At 42.3% G+C, this 17,205-nt stretch overlaps 1 protein-coding gene across 5 annotated transcripts in view; it reads right to left on the bottom strand.

Annotated features, from left to right (window-relative positions):
• The window catches only part of rbfox3a (RNA binding fox-1 homolog 3a), a 173,127-nt gene extending 171,421 nt beyond the window's left edge, over positions 1-1,706 (bottom strand). The window contains exon 1 of one of the 5 annotated variants that reach the window (XM_070858201.1): positions 1,452-1,706. In XM_070858201.1, coding sequence (XP_070714302.1) covers positions 1,452-1,667 — 216 coding nt within the window. In that variant the 5' untranslated portion in view covers positions 1,668-1,706. Of the gene's footprint in view, positions 1-1,447 lie in introns of all 5 variants that reach the window. The other 4 variants (XM_070858204.1, XM_070858202.1, XM_070858203.1 and 1 more) reach the window with 4 other exon arrangements.
• Between the last annotated feature and the right edge of the window lie 15,499 nt (positions 1,707-17,205).

Here is a 17,205-nt window from a genome sequence, read left to right as displayed (position 1 = left end):
TAGGAAAATTTTCGGAGTTATACTTATGGTCAAAAAAAGTGAAACAGCACAAACTTATTTAAACAGTCATGGGGCTGTGTTTACTGTTAAAGAGTGAGATACGTACAAACATGTTAGATTTTTAAAGCACTAGAAGTGAAGCTTACTACGAGTGGATAGGACCTCAGAAGTCTGCCATGATCTAATTGAACGGAGGAGCAGACTCGAGGGGTTAAATGGTCTACTCCTGTTACTAACATTCCCATTCAAATTGACAATCTGCTCTTTTTCAATTGGTAGAAGTTGAAACAGAGTTTTAAAGCTATATAGTGAGCATACTGGGGTGACACTTGTACTGCGATTGAATGCTCTTGCTTTTTTCAATACCAGGTTGCACCAGCCGTTTTATAATGTGCCTTTTGGAATTGCTGCCAAAGAATATCTACAAGGGGAGGATTATTTTTAGTGTGCGAGTGCATTCAGCATGCTGGAGAATGCAGATGGTTTACCAACTGGTATCATGAGGCAGCGCCAAGCGCTTCTAGGGCCGGAATGGCATAAGCTAACTGCAAGTCGGAGCTTCACTTACCTTACCCTGATATTGAAGCACAGCCCCAACATGAGGGAAATACCTGGCCTGCACTGCCTTTCCTTTCTTACAGTGTGGTCTTCTATAGCTAGAATCTTAAATCTGAGCTAGCTCAGTACTACAAACTCATTCTCACTGTAGGCTGCCTTCAGATCTATCTTGAATTTCTAGTAACCAGTAAAGAAATAGAGACCCTTTTATCAATGTTCCCTGTCATTTTCTTTAGTGCCATGTGGCCCATTCAAAATACTGCACATACGCGGGGATTTTGCATTGTAAAGCTGGCAAGCCAGCTGAGCGGAATCCCTTGAAGTGCTGTGTGGGATCCCTGGAGTACTGAGCGGGATCCCCTGGGTGTTGCATGAGATCCCCTGGAGTGTTGCGTGAGATCCCCTAGAGTGCTACGCGAGATCCCTTGGAGTACGGAGCGGGATCCCCTGGGTGCTGTGTGGGATCCCCTGGGTGCTGCATGAGGTCCCCTGGAGTATTGCGTGAGATCCCCTGGAGTGTTGTGTGAGATCCCCTGGAATGCTATGCAAGATCCCCTGGAGTACTGTGGGGGATCCCTGAAGTACTGAGCGGGATCCCCTGGATGCCGTGTGGGACCCCCTAGAGTGCCGCGTGAGATCCCCTGGAACGCTGCATGGCTGCACAGCTTAAAGGGAACATTACTTTTCATGCTTTTTTGTCCGAGAGAGGTTTCGACCAATGCCAGAGAGCTGCACGAGGGGTGTATTAAAACATTGTCCTACCAACTCCCTGATAAAGCATATTTTCTTTAGTTTCAAAAAAACCTTAGTTGTTTTTTTTTTAAAAAGGAAATTCAGCTCATGACTCGTGCTCATTAATCGAACACAACACTGTTGGTTAACTGTGCACTTACCGGTACTGTGGATGTGCCCGTTAAGGATTGTGTGTTTGCATCAGTGCATGGCTGGTCAGAATGCGTCTGTGTTGGTGTGTAAATCGTCATGGCGTGCTCTGGTACCGTGGTCTGTCCGGCGTAGTCCTGAGTAGCGTGCGGGTGTGCTGGAGCGTATTCAGCTGGGATTCCGTTCTGTGGCGCGGGATACTGGGCGGGGGGGTAGGGCTGTGCCATCGCTTCCGGGGGGGCTGTAGCTTCTTGGTTACCCTGCAAAAACACAGCACAAACGACAAACTTTGTCAGCACTCGAACCAAACCAGTTTTGAACATGGTACACATAAGCTGTGCAAAATAATTAAAAAAAAATAATTTATCATCTTATTTTGCAAGAATCATTCACAGCGAACTTTAGGCAAGAATCAAATGCAATATTCCAAACTATTGAATTCCCAAGTGGAAAGGGGAACAAAAATGTTCCTGGCGTCCCTCAGGGGCTGAAACTGCAAGCTCTTATTGTCCCGAGCTGGGGGAATTTAATTATCAAAATATAGGTACATATTGCTCTCAAAATGATTATAACAACTGATGAGCAGTCCTCTTATAAAATAATACCGCTTTGTAAAACATATCATTAACACACATAGCATTTCAACAGATCGCAATTGCAATGCTTAGGAAAATACCCGAGATCAATTAATTGATAAATACTTGATTATAGCCTGTGATTGAGCACTGCAGTTTTGTCAGCGTTTCCAGCTGTTGCATTGATAGGTTAAATCAGAGAGCCAGCTGAATATTCTGATAACAGGCCCTCGGTTTCCCACTGACAGGGATCAGTCACTCAGGCTCTTCACATAAAGGGAACAAGAGCTTGCACAATTTCAAGCAGAGCTGTTTTATCACGTTGCCAATCACTCCATTTGCTTTGTCATTTCGGCCCTTGCACACAGGGTTGTCACGAAGGTATCCTTCTGAAGTATTTCATTTTCTTTTAATGTTCTTCCAGCCAGTTGCTCGAAGCAATGATTTTAAATATAGCTATTATTCTATATACAGCCAGGTATTCAAAGCCGGGTGTGTTTTCATAGGTTTCCTGGCATATGTTGAGTCACTTGAACGTAAATACGAACTCAAATATTCCAAACTGATAGCTCTGAGTACCACTGCAGGGACGACTGGCAATAATGGTTTATTGATAAACGTGTTGGTATCTGACACTGCACAATATACCAAAGATTTGGAACTAGTGAAAGTCAGACAGTGAAGCAGAGGAATAACAGTGCAAGTTGTAAGGATCACCATCTAGATCAATTTGTGCTCCTGCTTTGTATTCAGAATATTCAAAATGTTGGTTTTATATCTGATAGCCCCAATAGCTTGAATACACCTTGTACCCTTCACCACTGGAGAAGTCACGCTGCATCCACACCTCATCAGACTGCAAACAAATATTGTTTCTCCCCTCTCAAAACCCTGATAAAGAAATCCATATTATACCCTTCTCCCTGGAGTGCTAAGGAAATCTACCAGATTTCGCTCCCTCTAGATTCCGTCAAAGAAATCCTTATATTACCCTTCTCCATTGGTCTATGGGGAAAACTGGATGGATAGACAGAAATGCTATAATTCTTATCTAGTAGCCCAGGCAAATCCGAAACCAACTGCACATAACCCTTTCTAAAAGGACGTGGATTTCAAAATTTGAATTGGGCTGAAACCTGTATCATTTCTGAATATCTCCCTGTAAACACAATTCAAATTTGGAAAATATTTTTGTGCTTAACTATGAACTGGTACCAGGTTCAAGTCACGATAGACAGAGAATATAGACAACACCTATATGACAGTGCATCACTCCTTCAGTGCTGCCATTTGGATCATATGCTCAAGTCTCTGAAGTGGTGCTTGAATCTACAACCTTTTGACTCAGAGGCAAGAGTGCTACCCACTGAGCCAAGACTAATACTCCAAAATTGTGGTATCCTACAGGCTTATTACTCTTTGATCCTAATGCCCATAAGCTGGTCTGTCCTAATTGGGTACCACCATCTGATATCCTGCTCCCCTACTCACAATTTTTGGATGCGTCATTTATGAAACAGGACCAATTATTAGCTGCAGTTGTCCGAGCCTTGAATGCTAGATTGACATCGTGTGCACTGTGTTTAAAGAGCTGTAATGGCACAAATAGCAAAACAGTTCCATCCTCAGCAAGATAAGAGTTTTTTGTTTTTATCATGTCTTATCATCTCTTTGTAAGACAAATAAACCTTCAGAGAGGGACATATCATCCACACAAACCTAGGAAGTTCCTATGTTTAAGCTTTGGTCTGTTTTGAGTTAGCTTATCTCAGTTGGGCAGCATTGGAACAATACCATTGGCCTCATTATCCTTGGGTTAGGAAGGGAACAATAAATTGGCCATATTTTTTATCCTTTGGACGAAACATTAAGCCGAGGTTTCCTCTGTCTGTTTGAGTGGTTCAGGTGCAAATTAAAGATCCTATGGCAGCACTCAAGGAATAGCAGGGAATTTCCCTAATGTCCTGGACAACATTTTCCCCACAACTAAAACCACCAAAAATGAATTAAAATGCTAATCTAACTTCGTGCTGTTTGTAGGATCTTATCATGTTCAAAATGGCTGCCTGGCACATTTGCCTGCATAACCCTTAAAAATGATGCATTTTTGAAGCATTTAAAGACATTTTTTGTGAAACATGGTCAGTCACTATTTAAATCCAAGCCCTCTGTTCTTGATCACTATCTGGTGACCCTTGAACATGTATTCGGATCAGTGTCCGCACAGGACAGGATTTGGCTCGGCTGTGGTGCCCTCCATGTGCGAATAGTTTGCCAACATTCACTGTTCATGCTCACTCATGAAAAATGGCCCTTTGGACAAAGTACTGAAGGAGCGCCTCTGCTTATGAAGCCATCTTCGAGCATGAATCAATGCCTTTAAGAAAGGAGGTGAGAAAATAAAAAATGGCTCGGATATTTCTCAAGTTGCGAACAATAGCTGGCGAAGCATGGAATGTTGGGTAGATTCTGTCACATTCATATGTTCACTGTGCTGCTGTGAAGGTAAAACTGCACAATTGGATAATAGCTGATTTTCCGCAGATATTTGCTGACCGGTGGCAAAAATGGCTTGTGTGGTTTGTGTTACATTGTGTCTGATTGCACAGCTTTATGAATATTGTGTAAACAGCCTTATTTAATTAATACCCACCTAGTGCATTAAACTTTCCTACAACAGCAATTTAGCAAATCCTGCCAATGCCAGGCATATCAGCAAATAAGCCATCCTGACTTCAATTAGGAGAATATTCCATTATCCAAATGAGAGTGCCCTATTCTGTATTGAAATGGGTTCCTTCTAGTGATGAAAATAATAGTTCTGCATGTCAGCAAGGTGTCTCTGTCTCACTTCATTATGTCATTGTAAAGCATTCAGTGAGCTAATCGTATCCAATAGCAGATAAGACTTGAGCCAAAGCACCCTATTTTCAGACTGCCATGTGTAAAGGCGCTTTAAGCAGTTTTACGGCATTAGCTGCATATATTTACTGCTGAGCCATTAGAGTGCTGCATATCCTAATCTACTGCATCTTAACTTAATTATTCAGATTTACTGCTGTAACCAGCAGAGATCAGGAACATGATCAATATGGCATGCAGCTTATAACAGAAAAGGGCAAAAAAAAGGGTTGAAAAAGAAGTCATGCAGAAGTGTTTGTAACCATTAAACAATAAATCAAAATGAAACCTGTTTTTCTACCACTAAACCATCCTTGTTCACAAAAGAAGGCCATTGAAGTGTTAGGGCCACCGTTCTATTCAAACTTAACAATGTTTCTGAAGTGATAAGAAAGACAATAGGTGGCAGAAAACGTATCAACAACTTAAACGCATGTTCAAAAATTAAAATAGCCGCAATAAAAATAAACATTCAGCAGGTGGCAAACAAAGCCACATTGCGATTGAAAAGATGCTTAGTTGACCAAAAGAAAATGATTGCCAAATACTGAGGGAACAAGCACACCTTCAGAGGCTTCTCGTGTTGGATGCAATTTTCTTTTTACTTGATAAAGTAACAAAACATCAATGTTCATGAAGTCTTCTATAATGAGTTTAGCAATAACTGTTGTTGACAATCACATGGTGAAAGTCCTATTTCCATATTTGCTTGTTGTGACTAAAACAAATAAATTACTGTTTCGCTGTCATTTCGAACAATTTTAATGTTTAAACAAAATAAATTGTGGCTCCCTGGTGCATTCTTGCAACTTGAGGCTCTGTACAAGTTGGAACACCTATAGCTCACTTGCTCACTTTCTATCTATCCCCTCGCCAGTGAATGGATACCTTTCTGGCCAGCATGCTTGCTCAGTGATACCGCTGGAGTGCTATGGTCCTCTAAGCTTTCCGATATTGCTGGCAGATCCCAGTTTTAATGGGTTGTGAAGATTTGGTGCAGGCAGGAATATGGTGCCAGTATCTTACAGCACGGATTGTCCTGTGAGATGGAGATCAGACAATTCTTCACCTGAAGGAGAACATTTATTATCCTTTTTGCAATGAAACACATCTTTACTTTAGCAACGGTGTGCGGAATAAATTTGAGAGTTAAAAAAAAATCACAAAATGAAACAAAGAAGTTGTTTCTCATGATCAATTGATCAGAGTAGATCAATATGAGGTGTACTGTGGGGCTTAGAGTAAATATCAAATTTGAATGTTCCCCACAGAAGGAAGACCCTCACGGCTTAAAAATTAATGTTGTGGCGAGATTAACTATGTTTTGATGTACAAAGAAGATCTTTTTTTGTCTGTTGTAGTCATTTCATTGTCCAGTGCTCTCTTTTCTCCTCCATTTTTACTTTATGTAAAAGTTTGAAACTTGCCACAGGTGGCTTGTTTTTTCTGGGCAAGTCTTGCAGTTTCTCTAATACTGTTATGTGACTATTTGTATATATATCTCATGCTTTCATCAATCTATTTATTCAGATGGTAGCTGGGCTTGTTCTATTCCACCATACAAATTATTTTCCCCACAAAAACGTTAACATCACAAACTTTTCCTATCCACCATTCAGAGCAACATTAATTTAACGCAACACCAACAGAGGTTGGCTACATATATTGGACTATGGAACAAAACTGTGAAGCTTCAGTAAGATTGTTCAATAGTGGAGAATTAGATAGGTAGATAGAGCGATCTATATATAAATATATATACAATTCTGTTGTGTTTCCAAATATGACCTACACTGTTGGTATCATATACCATTTAGAAGAATGCCATATGCAATATTACTATGGAAATTATTCACACCTAATATTTGGTTTATATTTCACTGTCAATAATCGTTTCCTGCTGAGTTAAACCTATGTCTCCATTTTTTTGTCAACACCATGAAAAGTTCTCTGAATGGCTGGACTGACGTATTCTACTTGGCAGGAAATGGGAAGTAAAATGGGAAAGGGATAATTGGCCTAAAATTACGGCCTCGCTGGGCCCATACGAAGTGCGCGTGGACCCACCGAGGCCTCACAAAAGCCGGTTTTCGGGCGCGATATGCAGGCACCGAAAACCAGCTTTTCCAATCTGTCATGATTTCTTTTGACAGATTCTCTGCATCCCCGGGAGAATGACATCAACGTGGGAGAGATTGGGCTATTTGCCCAACTCATGTCCAGCAAATGTCCTTCAAACTCTTACGCCTGGTAAAAGCAGTGTATGAGTTTTAAAACATATACAAATTAAATTTAAATATGCATTTTTATAGTAACAACCCTGTCCATTAAGGTAAGTTTATTTTAAACTAATTAAAACACATTTAAAAAAATTCCAAAAAATGTATATTTTTTCTAAAACATTTAATTAGCTTTAATTTCAATTAATTTTAAATATGTGAGGTGTTTTTTTAATTTATTATGTTGTATTTCTTGTTTTAGGGATTTATTCTGATTGATAATAATGGGAACTCGTAAAAAAGGAGTTCCCATTAATATCAATGAGAATACTGCAGAGTGATTGGTCATCCAGGCCCATGTGACTCCAGCTTTTCCGTACGTACAGGGAAGCCATCTTCCCGTATGCTACGCATGAAATGAAGGCCTCCAACCGGAATCAAAGGCGCCTCTGGGAGCTCCAGGTATTTTCGTAAAAAATTTTGGGTCGGAGGTGTTCGTCTGAAGGAAGCCTCCGACTAGAATTTTACCCCCATAATGCCCAAAGTGGTTTTAATTTCAATATAGAATAGCTCTGTAGGTTGAAACTAAAGTGCATTCAAGCTAAAGAGAGCAGAGTAGATTGCGAAAGGTCAGCACAGAATAGCTTGGACTAAATACAAAACTAGTCACACGTGCTCCCATTTTAGCTGATATCATTAACGGATCTTTCTCATTGGGTACTGTCCCCCTCTCATTCAAATCTGCTGTCATCACCCCTCTCCCCAAAAACAACCCTTGACCCCAACATCCTTGCAAACTACCAACCCAACTCTAACCTCTCTTTCCTCTTCAAAGTCCTTGAACCTGTTGTTGCCTCCCAAATCCGTGCCCATCTTTCCCAGAACTCCATGTTTGAATCCCTCCAATCCGGTTTCTGCCCCTATCACAGTACTGAAGCAGCTCTTATCAAAGTCGCAAATAACATCCGATGTGACTGTGTCAAATGTAAACAATCCCTCCTCATCCTTCTCCTCCTGTCTGCCTGACACGGTTGACCACACCATCCTCCTCCAACACCTCTCCACTGTCATCCAGCTGGGTGGGACTGCACTCGCCTGGTTCCATTCTTATCTATCTAATCATAGCCAGAGAATCACTTGCAATGGTTTCTCTTTCCACTCCTACATCTTTACCTCTGGGGTTCCCCAAGGATCGATCCTTGGCCCCCTCCTATTTTTCATCTACATGCTGCCCTTTGGCGACATCATCGAAAACACAGTGTCAGTTTCCACACTGATAACACCCAGCTCTACCTTACCACCACCTCTCTCAACCCCTGCACTGTCTATAAATTGTCAGACTGCTCCAGTACTGGATGAGCAGAAATTTCCTCCAACTAAATATTGGGAAGCTATTGTCCTCGGTCCCCGCCACAAACTCCGTACCCTAGTCATTAATTCCATCCCTCTCCCTGGCAACTGTCTGAGGCTGAACGAGACTGTTTGCAAACTTGGTACCATATTTGAGCCTGAAATGAGCTTCCAACCATATATCCGCAGCATAACTAAGACCGCCTATTTCCACCTCCAGAACATTGCCCTACTCCGCCCTTGCCTCAGCTCATCTGCTACTGAAACCCTCATCCATGCCTTTGTTACCTCTAGACTTGACTATTCCAATGCACTCCTGGCCGGTCTCCCATGTTCTACTACCTGTAAACTTGAAGTCATTCAAAACTTGGCTGCCCATGTCCTAATTCACATCAAGTCCCGTTCACCCAGCATCCCTGTGCTCAATGACCTACATTGGCTTCCGGTTAAGCAATGCCTCATTTTTAAAATTCTCATCCTTGTTTTCAAATCCCTCCATGGCCTCTTCCCTCCCTATCGCTGTACTCTCCTCCAGCCCACAACTCTCTGAGATATCTGCGTGCCTCTAATTCTGGCCTCTTGAGCATCCCCAATTTTATTCGCTCAACCATTGGTGGCCGTGCCTTCAGTTGCCAAGGCCCTATGTTCTGGAATTCCCTCCCTAAACCACTTCACCTCTCTACCTCTCTTTTCTACTTTAAGATGCTTCTTAAAACCGACCAAGCTTTTGATCATCTGCCATAATATGTCCTTATATAGCTCGGTGCCAAGTTTTGTTTTATAACACTCCTGTGAAGTGCCTTGGGGCATTTTATTACATTAAAGGCATGATATAAATACAAGTTGTTGTTGTGTGCCAACTAAATGCAATTTTCTGTGGCCAGATCATTTCCATAATTATTTGCCCTTTCTGGTGCAGCATTAGCCTTGTGAATGAAGCTATCCTAATGGAGGACTGGAAAATCACAGTGTAGGTGAAATCAAAAGGGATGCAGCTAATTATAGGGGGAAATGTGGCCAAATAGGGGGGAAAAATCCTTACAGCTTTCAGAAAAACGGAAAAGGTAATCCAATGAGGAAGGGAGAATGACCGCAGACAAAAATGCAGCTGATCTTACTTCCTAGCTGATTCCTGATTGGATGGGAGGACCCAGTTTGGCACATAAGGTGTCCTCCCCACAGGAAAGTCATCCCGAATGCTTGCAATGAGCCTCACGCCCAAAAGTGAGGGACTGAAGTGACCTTCACAGCCACTGGCAATGGAGTGCCTGTTGTGGAGGTTGGCTGCTGGTCAGGCTGCAGCATATGGCACAGCTCTGCTACTTCCTCCCTGGTGAATTGGAGCCTATGCACACAGACTTCCTTGGAAAAATCCAGGGACATGTGGCTCTGCTTATATCTGGGCAACGGAGGGTAGCAATGGGTGGTCAGGCATCCCTCCATTGCTTTGCTTCATCTTGAAGAAAAACAGAAATGGAGTAGGATTCCCAAAGTGTGGAGGGTTCCAAGAGGCTGGGAGGAGGTGGTCGAAGGGGTGGGTGGGGGGGGAGGGGGGGGGGGTTACATACTAAGTTTAAATGCATGTTCCCATTGATTTTCAAATATCGCACACTGACGATATCACAGATTACAAGGTATTACAAAGTATTTACTGCAAAGAAACAAGCCATTCAGCCAATAGATCCATGCCGGTGTTTATGTTCCATACTAGCCTCCTCCTAACCCTCTTCATCTAACTCCATAAACATATCCCGTTATTCCTTTCTCCCTCAGGTGCTTATCTACCTTCCCCTTGAATGCATCCATGCTATTTGCCTTAACTATTTCCTGAGGTAGCGAATTCCACATTCTAACCACTCTCTGGGTGAAGAAGTTTCTCCTGAATTCCCCATTGGATTTATTAGTGATTCTCTTACATTTGTGGCCCCTAGTTCTGGCCTCACCCACAAGTGGAAACATCTTCTCTGCATCTACCCGTTCATAATCTTGAAGCCCTTAGTAGGGATAACCAGCCGTGGATAACCAAGGAAATAAAGGATAGTATCAAATTAAGGTGGAATACAATGTCGGAAAATGTGAGGTCATCCACCTTGGAAAAAAAAACAGTAAAAGGGAATATTATTTGAATGGGGAGAAATTACAACATGCTGCGGTGCAGAGGGACCTGGGGGTCCTTGTGCATGAATCCCAAAACGTTAGTTTGCAGGTGCAGCAGGTAATCAGGAAGGTGAATGGAATGTTGGCCTTCATTGCGAGAGGGATGGAGTACAAAAGCAGGGAGGTCCTGCTGCAACTGTATAGGGTATTGGTGAGGCCGCACCTGGAGTACTGCGTGCAGTTTTGGTCACCTTACTTAAGGAAGGATATACTAGCTTTGGAGGGGGTACAGAGACGATTCATTAGGCTGATTCCGGAGATGAGGGGGTTACCTTAAGATGATAGATTGAGTAGACTGGGGCTTTATTCGTTGGAGTTCAGAAGAATGAAGGGTGATCTTATCGAAACATTTAAAATAATGAAAGGGATAGACAAGATAGAGGCAGCGAGGTTGTTTCCAGTGGTCGGGGAGACTAGAACAAGGGGGCACAGCCTCAAAATACGGGGGAGCCAATTTAAAACCGAGTTGAGAAGGAATTTCTTCTCCCAGAGGGTTGTGAATCTGTGGAATTCTCTGCCCAAGGAAGCAGTTGAGGCTAGCTCATTGAATGTATTCAAATCACAGATAGATAGATTTTTAACCAATAAGGGAATTAAGGGTTACGGGGAGCGGGCGGGTAAGTGGAGCTGAGTCCACGGCCAGATCAGCCATGATCTTGTTGAATGGCGGAGCAGGCTCGAGGGGCTAGATGGCCTACTCCTGTTCCTAATTCTTATGTTCTTATGTTCTTATGTATGTTCTGAGTTAGGATTTACCCACCAGTGAGGCAACCACTATAGTCCTTTCCAAAACTCTATGTCCACACAATTCAAACAGGACAAAGTGACAAATGGAAATAGAGATGCAAACTGCACTGCCAGGTCTGGGGGCCATACTGACCCATTGGCTGCAGTTCGGACACTCCCTTCATGGGGAAACCCATTGCCCACATTTCTGTTAAGTAAGCAAAATATGCAAGCACTGGCGGCATGAAGCCTTCTCACTAAGTGACCAAATAAAACCTTAACCAAAAAACCCACAAAGGCTTGCAAGGCATCCTTCAAAACCTATATGACATCCTCATTCGTTACTTTACATAACCCTACTGCATCCCTCATGCAGATCTGACCTAAAGACCAGGATTTAGCAGGGAATGCTAAATGACGTGATTCGCCCTCGTTAAAATATTGAAAATAAGCTCTCACCTCTTTGTGATGGGAGTTTCTTGCGCATTCAAAATGCCTACTGAAGGTATATATATAACTGGTCTCTGCCCACATTTCTATTCTGTTACCTCCTACTCCTACTAATTTATGGAGCAAAACAGAGCTTAAAATTGAGGCTAATGTGTTCCGATCAGGATACTTTTAACTAGCGGAGTGTCATGGAGGTGATGGGAGGAATGAATAATCCCTATGGAGGGATATAGTTGTTACCACTACATGTACAACAGCTCAATCAGATTGCTACTGAAATTCTTGCCTTTGTTCATTTTAGCAAAAAGGCAGATACGAGTAAAAAGTGGTACAATGAAGCTAGAAAGCACCAACAGACTGTTCTTTTGTGTTTAGCACTGCTCTATTTCTACCCCCTCTCAGCATGCAGTGAGTCTGTCCCAATGGAGTCAGCTGTTCAGGCATGGCTGAGGTACCCTGCGTGAGCAGGTGAAGTCTCGACAGGAAGGTTGTAACTCAGGTGTGCCAGCTGATCCACAAAGACCTGCAGAGACAGGCAACCATCTGGAATGCACTAGCAGTGATTGTAAAGGGCCGGCTTTCTGAATGCATGTTCCTGGCATGGAGTCTCACCCACCATAATGCAAGGAGGCTCTTTCGGAACACACATGTTAATTTCCTGATCGTGAGTTTCCAGCAGGCGAGGCTCACTGTCCGAAACACACATTTGGAAAAGTGGCCTTTAATAGCCTTCACCGTCATCAACCTTACTGACACAGTGGCCTTGCATGCACCCACACAGGTCACAGCTCAGGAGGCAGCTACATAATTCACCTTTTGGGCAACTGATGTTTTCTTTTCCACAGAATCAAAAAAGGAGCCTGTGAATTATGGCGAAAGTGAATGAATTTTTATTAAATTGTGTCATCATTGGTGTGTTTTCCTGGCGCATTGTGACGTTTTTTGCTTGCGTATGTGCTGTACTGTTAGACCCCCTGGTAGAAAAAGTGGTACTGGTGGGTGGCAACAACTATTTTTGTAGGAACTTTAAATCAAGTACCCCCTTTTGTGAGGGCACTAGAACCCACAAATGTCCAAATTAACATGGGAACTTTACCAAATTAAATTCCCGGGGGTGATAATGCACTCCAGTCCCCCCGAAGGCCACGAGCGTACCGGTGGACACCATGTGCTCCATCTCCAGTGACACCCTGGCTCGGATATAACCGCAGAAGAGAGACAGGCAGTCGGGCTGAACGACCCCCTCGGTGGGTGGCTACATAACCAAATGGTCAGCAACATGGGGACACAGAGGGCCCACCACTTTCACATGTAATGAAGTCAGATGGATCTGCATCAGTCCCAATGTTGCCCTTTGCTGGAATTTCTGTGGGCTTAATGCTTTCAAAGATGATGCTGATTGTTACCTCTGCAGGGTTACATGATGGCACTGAATTGTCACTGACAGGAGTGCCAACTGACTGTTCCTGTGCGACTTCATGCGTGCCAGTGTTGGATGGCATCCCCTCAGCATATCGATTGATTTCCGTGAACATCTACGATTTCAGAATCTTGTAATGATGCAAGATGGTATAAGATTTCAGAAACTCTCCCTCATGGATGTCTGTAGCCATTCTCCAAGTAAGCTGAAGCCAGCCATGGCTACAGCTTGGAGTTTGGACCCAAAGCCTCTATTGGAGTAATGGCAGCATATGTAGGAAATGCTCCGATGGCCTGTGAATCAGGCCATGTTGGTGCCACTGGTGTTTCTACATGCTTAATGGCAGATGCAGTACAGATAACTATTCCTCCATGACATCACATATATAGGTGCTAGATTTCCCCATGCTCTTCTTTTCAAGGAGGCAAAGCGATTGCTCAGTATAGTCTGCTGCTGTTGCACTGGCCTCATTTCAAAGCAGGCCCACTATGGTCTGTATGCCTGTACAAGTCAGTAGAAGTGCAAGCATTTACCATCCCCTCACTGCATCCATTGGCCCCCCCATGAACCACTTGCAAGCATGTTCATCACCAATTACTTTTTTTCTCATCTTCACTATTTGTGGTGGTGGGTGATTCAACAGTGAGTAGTGATGGTTTGTGCTCAGCCTCAAGGTCAGTAGGTCCTCCTTGCTCTGTGAAGAAAGTAGATGGCACATTATAAGTAACCAAGCACACATCACATATAGCTACTGCTTTGTTGTAGCATGCTCTGCTATGCGTTTGGTCATGTGTTGAAGTATTAATATCGTTCAAGTTCCACAAACTCCAAACTTTCCCTCCCAAATAGTTCAACAACAGTTTCCTCATCAGAGCTCAGTGCTTATGCTGTCTGGAAGCACCACCTGTTACACCCATACTATCTGATACTGTGCTAGTTTTGCCTTTAAATATAACAGCAGTGGGGATTGAGATATGATCTGGTCCATGAACGTAAGTTCCTGCAGCTCATTCTCACTCCCATCATGGTATGTATAGTGTAATTTTCATAATCATGCTATCTTCATCGCTATAACCTTGCTAATATTTTCTCTGCTAGTGCAGTTTTTTTGGTGGGGGGGGGGGGCTAAATCTTTAATATGTACAACTTTGAATTATATTCATAAAGGTCCTGTTAGCTGCTTAATAGTAATATTCAGGTCGTATAGCTTTTGCTCACCTCCATCTCGGTCCTTCTGGTTGATGACACAGCGAATACCATCTTGATGTGTTCCTGTACACAGCTCATTCTTTGCATACTTTGGAGTATTCTCCCCCAACCAAAACTGGCTTTGCCGTGCTTCATTAGAAAATTCAAGTGAACTTGCAGTGCATTGTCGCTGAAATGAGATTTTCTCTGGTACTATTGAATTGTTATATAGCACAATTGCCCACTCCACAGTTGGCTTCACAAACTTTTGAATCTTTATATGATTTAAGCTGCTTGAGAAGCCTTAAAGGGTGATCATCGTGGTGCATTGTGATTCTTTATTGTGATTACCAGTAATGAAATCATATTATCAGGAAGTGCAAGTTTCCAGAACATTCACTCCTGTGATTTCATTAGTAGTCTGTTAATCTTGACATTGACAAAGTAGGTATTTTTTCACAATTTCTGGGAGATTACGAATTTCAGGCCCTGTTTTGCACTCAGTCGCTCCTCCTATACCATTTCCTTCACAAACTCCTAGTCAACAAAGAAAACAAAGCAGGTTAAACACTAGTTGTGATTCTTTTGAATGGTTTATGGTTTTCAAATGAATTTGATGACTGTGCGCTGTATGTAGTTACAACGAGCAATTTATTTGAAAATGTAAGTTTAGTGTAATTTATTCCTGGACTGCTTTATTGTAAAAATAGATTTTTTTTGCATTAGCTGTCTAAGTATTGAACTTCGGGCTCATGTCCAATATTTGCAAGTCACCCCACATAACTTTGAAGCAGAGGATGTTAATGGCTGTATATAGCTCAGTAAATGGAGCAAGGAAACACGAAACAAAAAAATACAGGTGAGTTTACCTCAAGATTTTTCATAAGGAGCCTGCAGTGGCTTGGGCTCAGCTCATAAATATAATTTTGTGTGAGCTTTCCCCAAGGTAAAATCCTTTTGTTTCCCTTCAATTTGTACAGTGCTATGAAGCCTCCTATGTTTTGATATGTCTGGTCAGCATGCTCCATTCACGGGCCCTATTTAGCATAATTAGCTTTCAGTTGAATGCGTGCATGCAGGTAAGAAAGCACATGCATTCTCTTCCCAGGAGATCTCGGCACAATTGTTTATTAAAAGTTCATCTGAGAGTGCATGTAGCACGATTCAACAGCTCAATGCAGAAAATTGACCCCTTCCTTTCCTTTGCTGACTACAGGCTGTTTAAAACTTCCAACTGCGAGCAATAAAACCGGGCAGACAAAGGATCAATTCTTCAGCGTTATGATATTGGCACCTGAAGTCAACCATTTTATGAGCTGACATAATATTATGAACACCCAAAACAAAGGCTTTCTAATGTGACTTTTGCTAGGTGGAAATATTTTGAAAATTCACAAGTGATAGATATTATTACTGCATTTGTAGTCATTAAAATAATAAAGGGTAAATTCAGTGATCCCACGTTGCCAGAAGGAATTCACACTTGAAGGGAGAACGGGCTGGAGAACTGCACTTATAATATTGTAGCTCTATCTCCGACAGTCCTCGCTTCAAGCGTAATTCCCTGCTGGGTGTGGGGTGTGGGTGAATTTATATGGCACTGCGAGGTTTGCGGAATCACTAATGATCAATTCTTTGAGTTACTGCTGTAGCGTGCTTTTATTGGTTTCTAAATAATCTTTTCAGTTTCAGGCAAGTTAATCTTTGCACTCAATCAGAATAAACTGTCCATTTTTTTTCAACAGAGCGAGGGAATGGTGTGGGTATATTTGCATAGGTAAAATTCTTCGGTTTTAGTTGCACACCAATGATTTCACTGAGCCACGCCAAAGCTTTCTACCTGTCTAGACCTGTAGTCGGTCTAGGTTGTCAGCACTATAGTGTCAGGGCACAATGCTTGGATGGGAGCGATGAGGTAGTTATGTATGTATGTGCAGGTGTATATAGTCCCATGTGTATGTGTACATTTGCTTATGTGTCTGCGTGTTCAGCATGTAAATCTGTGCTGAAAACAGAAAATATGGTAATGTACAGCAGGTTGGTTCTCTAAAAAGAGAAAGTCAAGTTAGCATTTTGAGTGGGATCCTTCATCGGGGCAGTTCTCTTTCAGATACTGATCAAATTGTTGTGCTTTCCAGCATTTTCTCTCTTTTAGTTCTGATTTTCAGCATTTGCAGTTTTCTCTTTCTGTTTGGCTATTCCGTGTTTACACATGTACAGAGTTCAGTGCTAATACACGCTAACGTGCACATACTCTGCAAAAATGATTTGAGAACATGTATGTTTTATCTGATTTTTTCTAGTGAGTTTATATCTGCTCAATTTGTGTCTGCACATACAGATAAGAATATCGTTATGTGTTGCTCTCTCTCGCCAGTGAACTGCCTTGGAGAAAGCTGGAGGCTTGAACAGAGCCCCAGTCTGAATGCAGTGTTATAATCTGTAGCCATGCAGCTCTCCCTCATTGTGAATAATTTAACACTTTATACTCTGCAGGACTGCATCAGATACCCGATTACTTTTAGCCCTTGTTGAGGTTTTTTTTTAAAGTTTCAAAAATGCGACCTTAATCCTTTTAAGGGTTAAAGCCACCTGCCCTTTTTTCAAAAAAAGATTTGTGCTGATAATTTGAAAAGCTCTATCATACACTTCCTTAATGATGTCTTCTCAATCCCTGGCGAATTTCACAAAGTCAAAATCAAAGTGCCCCATGATAGCTGTGTAGCCAGGCTGGCTCAGGGGCAGGCTCAGTCACTGAGCACATCACAGCAATAACATT

The sequence above is a fragment of the Pristiophorus japonicus genome, chromosome 16 (genome assembly GCF_044704955.1).
Source record: "Pristiophorus japonicus isolate sPriJap1 chromosome 16, sPriJap1.hap1, whole genome shotgun sequence".
In the NCBI taxonomy this organism is placed as follows: Eukaryota; Metazoa; Chordata; class Chondrichthyes; family Pristiophoridae; genus Pristiophorus; species Pristiophorus japonicus.
This window is presented reverse-complemented; position numbering and strand designations above follow the sequence as displayed.